At 46.8% G+C, this 5,651-nt stretch overlaps 1 protein-coding gene across 1 annotated transcript in view; it reads left to right on the forward strand.

The window, feature by feature from the left end:
- The window catches only part of dusp19a (dual specificity phosphatase 19a), a gene marked incomplete at both ends in the record, with an annotated part of 4,418 nt that extends 183 nt beyond the window's left edge, over window positions 1-4,235 (forward strand). The window contains 4 exons of the mRNA XM_084478959.1: window positions 1-40; window positions 405-451; window positions 1,360-1,512; window positions 4,050-4,235. The exon at window positions 1-40 is cut by the window's left edge and continues 183 nt beyond it. Of these exons, the coding sequence (XP_084335085.1) occupies window positions 1-40; window positions 405-451; window positions 1,360-1,512; window positions 4,050-4,235 (426 nt within the window). The remainder of the gene's footprint in view (window positions 41-404; window positions 452-1,359; window positions 1,513-4,049) is intronic.
- Window positions 4,236-5,651: the final 1,416 nt, after the last annotated feature.

A 5,651-nucleotide genomic window follows, 5' to 3' on the forward strand; every position in this document is an offset into this window, starting at 1 on the left:
GACCTGCAGATAGGAACCATCAAACCCTTCTTACTGCTGGGTGAGTAGAGGACCCACTGCTGCCTCACACTCATCCTCACACTCATCCTCACACTCATCCTCACACTCATCCTCACACTCATCCTCACACTCATCCTAACTCAGGACCGCTCTTATCACTCTCTAGAGTCAGGATGCTAACATTACTATCATTAATAATAATAATAATAATAATTAATAATCGGTTACTCCTATCAATAACATTACTCATAAATTAACTCTATGCTATTGATTACAGTGATTGCTAAAATACTAATCTTGCTTAATATTGTGACGATTATTGATTGATAAGCTAATACTTCATATTGTATGGATTATTGATCATTGATTAATAAACTACTGCTCAATACGTTTTTGTGTTTTAGGTTCTCAGGATGCAGCCCATGACTTTGGAACTCTAAAGAAGTACAAGGTATTGATACCTGATGAGTTCCATGGTAGTAGGCCTGCAGTGAAACCGATAAGAGAACTGGAGTATCAGGTCCCTGATCAGAATGGCCCCAGCAGTTGTACCCATGCTTCCTGGCTACCTGGAACTTCAGGCTTCTGCCAGGGGCCAATGGCTGAAACGATGAGCGGGGGGGTCATTACAGACCTGGGGGCCTTGCTCTTGTTAGTCTCTGGGGTCGTCTGGCCTGGGCCAGCCTATATCGGTGTCTAATGAGAGGTTTACCAGAGTTATAGTGGAGAACAGCGCCCTATAGGCCGGGCTGAGGGGGGGATGGAGTGTTGGAACTGGTACATTTCCTTTTAATATTAATATGGATTGTGCATTGGGCTGAACGGTTAAGATATTGTCATGATTGTTCCATATATTTAACGTATGAAACGTGTTCCACTTCCTGCCACAAACAGACTAGTATTCTGGTCACGAGCGCCCTTGAGAACCAGGCTTGTAAAGGGTTGTGTCTGGTAAAGGTTGTTGGGTCTAGTGGTCTGGTAAAGGTTGTTGGGTCTAGTGGTCTGGTAAAGGTTGTTGGGTCTAGTGGTCTGGTAAAGGTTGTTGGGTCTAGTGGTCTGGTAAAGGTTGTTGGGTTTAGTGGTCTGGTAAAGGTTGTTGGGTCTAGTGGTCTGGTAAAGGTAGTTGGGTCTAGTGGTCTTGTATAAGCCTGATTTGTACTGGTTATATTGGGAGCTGCCCATTAAAGGCACATTCTTCTACTGGGAGCTGCCCAGTACAACCACAGCCTTCTACTGGTGGACACAACTTGTTTCAGTTTGGTTACATTTATGTGCGTTGTGTCTTCATGGACAGAACAACATATCTCAGTAGCCCAAACAATAAAGTACTCTGAGGGCTCCTCCTCTTCCTGTTCCCAGGTATCCCACATCCTGAACGTGGCCTACGGGGTAGAGAACGTGTTTCCTCTGCTCTTCATCTACAAGAGCGTTCAGATCCTGGACCAGCCCGACACCGAGCTGACCGCCCACCTCAAGGACTGCTGCCGCTTCATCACACAGGCCCAGGAGGAGGTCTCACCTCCACCGCCACCTCTCTACTGCTACTGCTACTGCTACATCACTACATCTACACCTCCAAACACATTACCTCCACACCTCCACCTCCTCCTCTCCACTCTCAACTGCTTCACCTCCACCTCCACCTCCACCTCTCTCTACTGCTACATCACTACACCTACACCTCCAAACACATACCTCTACACCTCCACCTCTACACATATACGAACACCTCGATAGCCACCCATCTATACTTCTATTCCTACACCTTTACACTGCTCCAAATACACAGCTACACTGCTACACCTACACTTCTACATCTACACCTACACCGTCACACCTCCACCTCTCCAACGACACCCCTACACCTCTATACCTATTCCTCTAAAACGACACCTCTATAACTACACCTCTATAACTACACCGCTATAACTACACCGCTATACATACACCTCTATAACTACACCTCTAAAACTACACCTCTATAACTACACCACTACACCGGTAAAACTACACCTCTCTACTTCACCTTCTCCTCTTCTCTCCTCTTAACTCTCCTTTATTTTACTCTTTTCTGTAATCACCACTGAATAATGCAGGTGGCCTTGGGGTTAGGTGATGTATTATTGAGTCTATACAGATCAGATATCACCGGGTTCATAGGTGTCACAGATACACACACACACACACACACACACACACACACACACACATGCATACATGCATACATGGACACACAAATAAACAAGCATCATATCCCTCTATCCTTGGCTAAGTGGGTCTTAGATTACAGGTTGGTGTGTGTGTGTGTGTGTGTGTGTGTGTGTGTGTGTGTGTGTGTGTGAGAGAGAGAGAGAACTGGTACCTTAGACTAATGGGTGTCCGTACTCAAGTAAAGACTTGTTGACAAAAGGAGCAGCATTCAAGGGACAGAGCCTCTATCTGAGGGCACAAAGTGGGCAGTGACCACATGTTTAGGGAAGGGGATTTCTGACCGTGAATACAATTATTTATCACCACAGCCTGCAGATTATTACAATTTGGTACATTACAATTCTTTCTTTTCCTTTTTCTCAAATGATTTGAACCCTCCTTTACTTTTCTTGGAACACACATGCCACACTCTCATGCACGCCCCAAGTGATGCACAGACAGGGCACTAGAGACAGACAGGGCCGGTAGAGACAGACAGGGCCGGTAAAGACAGACAGGGCCGGTGGAGAGACAGACCGGGCCGGTAGAGACAGACAGGGCCGGTAGAGACAGACAGGGCCGGTAGAGACAGACAGGGCCAGTAGAGAGACAGACAGAGCCGGTGGAGAGACAGACAGGGCCGGTAGAGACAGACAGGGCCGGTATACACAGACAGGGCCGGTAAAGAGACAGACAGGGCCGGTGGAGAGACAGACAGGGCCAGTATAGACAGACAGAGCTGGTAAAGAGACAGACAGGGCTGGTGGAGAGACAGACAGGGCCGGTATAGACAGAGAGGGCCGGTGGAGAGACAGCCAGGGCCGGTAGAGACAGACAGGGCCGGTAGAGAGACAGCCAGGGCCGGTAGAGACAGACAGGGCCGGTATAGACAGACAGGGCCGTTAGAGAGACAGACAGGGCCGGTAGAGACAGACAGGGCCGGTAGAGAGACAGCCAAAGAGACATCACAGCCATTAACCCAGTCTTATCATTGAGTATTCAGTATTTTCAGCAGGACAGGATTAGGGATGGGAATTGTGAACCGGTTCCACTCCCAGAATCATATGCCTCCTGGGCAAACGTGTTCTCCAGTAAACAGCAGTTGCCAAGAAAATCATGAAAGACTATGTTGAGCAGTCATGTTGTTCAGAGGATGTAAACAATAGGTTTGTTCCTACACGCTGGACAGGCTTTACACGGAACCACTTACCAGGAACGTCCTGACACTAAACTGACAGTGAAATGTCAGTTTGGTCAATCTAATGTCAGTTTAGTCTATCTAAATTCCCACTTTTGGCTAAACCGCCAATATTCCGGCCCTGATGTAGTGATGTGGTATGAGTCCAGTGTATTTAGCTGTGTTTACCTGCTGAGGGCTTCACGACCTGGAACAGGGGGCTCCTAATCTGCATTATTGGTAAGAGAGAGGGCGCTCTATTATTTAACAAAATTTAATTTCAGCCCTAAAATTCTTTATTCGCTCCTACAGTTTTCAACTTAGGAGCACATGTGTTCTATGAGAGAGGAGTAGGTCCAGCCCCGGACCGGTTGAGGTTGTGCTGCGGGCCAGGTCCCCACAGAGGGCGTTCTATGTAGTGTGGCGCCAGCAGACTAGAGACCGGCCACCTTGGATTAGTGATGGCTGACTCTGCTCTACCCAAAACAGCCCATCCCACAGGTGCTGCAGTTGATCCATACCCTATTTCTGGTTGTATGTGACGCAGAAAGCCCCTCAGTATCTCTTTGATGCCTGTAGTGGTCTAAGAGTCTAAGGTCTAAGAAGTTATGGTTTTGTGAGTGTCCTCTGTAAATGTTGAGTGAATATATCTGATAGCTTTCTCTCTGTCTTCCTTTCTCAGAATGGTGTGGTGTTGGTGCACTGCAACACAGGAGTTTCCAGGGCAGCAGCGGTGGTGATTGGCTATCTGATGTCATGTGATGGCCAACCTTTTGAAGAAGCCTTGTCATTGGTGAAAACAGCACGGCCGGCCTGCTGCCCCAACCCTGGCTTCCTGGAACAGCTGCAACGATGCAGACAACCCTAACCCTGTCCCTAGCCCTAGCACTAGAGACAGGGTAAGGGTCGATACAGACCAATCTCTCCGTAGCACTAGAGACAGGGTTAGGGTCAGTACAGACCACCCTATCGTAGCACTAGAGACAGGGTTAGAGTCAACACAGACCACCCTATTGTAGCACTAGAGACAGGGTAAGGGTCAACACAGACCACCCTATTGTAGCACTAGAGACAGGGTTAGAGTCAACACAGACCACCCTATCGTAGCACTAGAGACAGGGTTAGGGTCAACACAGACCACCCTATCGTAGCACTAGAGACAGGGTTAGGGTCAACACAGACCACCCTATTGTAGCACTAGAGACAGGGTTAGGGTCAGTACAGACCACCCTATTGTAGCACTAGAGACAGGGTTAGGGTCAACACAGACCACCCTATCTCTAACCCTAGAGATCCATGTTGCTGACCTCCTACACTTCCTCCGCAATACCAACCTCTACCACTAGGGACATCCCTTCCCTACAGACCAGCAGAACATAGATATTTTATATTGAATAAAGAAACCAAAAACATAATTCCAATTTGTCATAAAACAAAACAATCTATTTTTTAAGATATATAGTATGTATAAAAATAACAAATAAAGGTAACTTGGATTCCACTCCTTCCTTCCTCCACTCCTTATATATTAACAGCGAAAAAATGACATACTTAAATCCCCTTCTGAAAGCTCTGACAAGATGATAAGTTATGTATGAGTTCTCCTGGCTGGAATATCTTCATAGCAGGAAATAAGGCTTCAGCTTAGGGTTTCCAGGCTCGATGCCGTTTCCCGCACAGGGTCTGCCGTAAGAGGACTTCTGGATCCTAGATGATAGGCACTATAGATATGGATATATATATATATATATGTATATAAATATATGGATCATAGGACCCTGACACCAGAGTACCTTCATGCTCCTATGCTTCCAAAATGGAGGTCATTGCCTTGTAAAGTCGTGATGTACTATTTTTACTATTTATATTTGTGTGCAGTTTTTGGGGTAGGCTATAAGCCAATGGATTGATCCTGAACAGTGTTATTTACCAAGCAGTAAACTACAGGTGTGTAATGGAGTGTAATGTTGATGCCTCTGGTATCGTGGCTAGGTGACTCAGAGTGGTGAATGTTCAACACGTGCTTCATGATACAAGGTGACACTCTGGAGGTGGTTCATGAAGCATTGCCCGGACCTAGGTAAGAATTCAGTCTGTTTTGGTATGAGAGCAATGGTTAATAAGCCACGCCTACAGGGCCCAGAGCTGCCAACTCTCACGGTTTCACCGTGTGACACACGTTTTTGCCTGCTTACAGAGTCGTTCGAACGAACGACTCTTTAAAGTGAACGAACCGACCTGATTCGCCACTCTCGTTCGACTCGTTTGTCGTTGTTGGTCGTTC

Source organism: Micromesistius poutassou (assembly GCF_964030765.1).
Source record: "Micromesistius poutassou genome assembly, chromosome: 14".
Classification (NCBI taxonomy): Eukaryota; Metazoa; Chordata; class Actinopteri; order Gadiformes; family Gadidae; genus Micromesistius; species Micromesistius poutassou.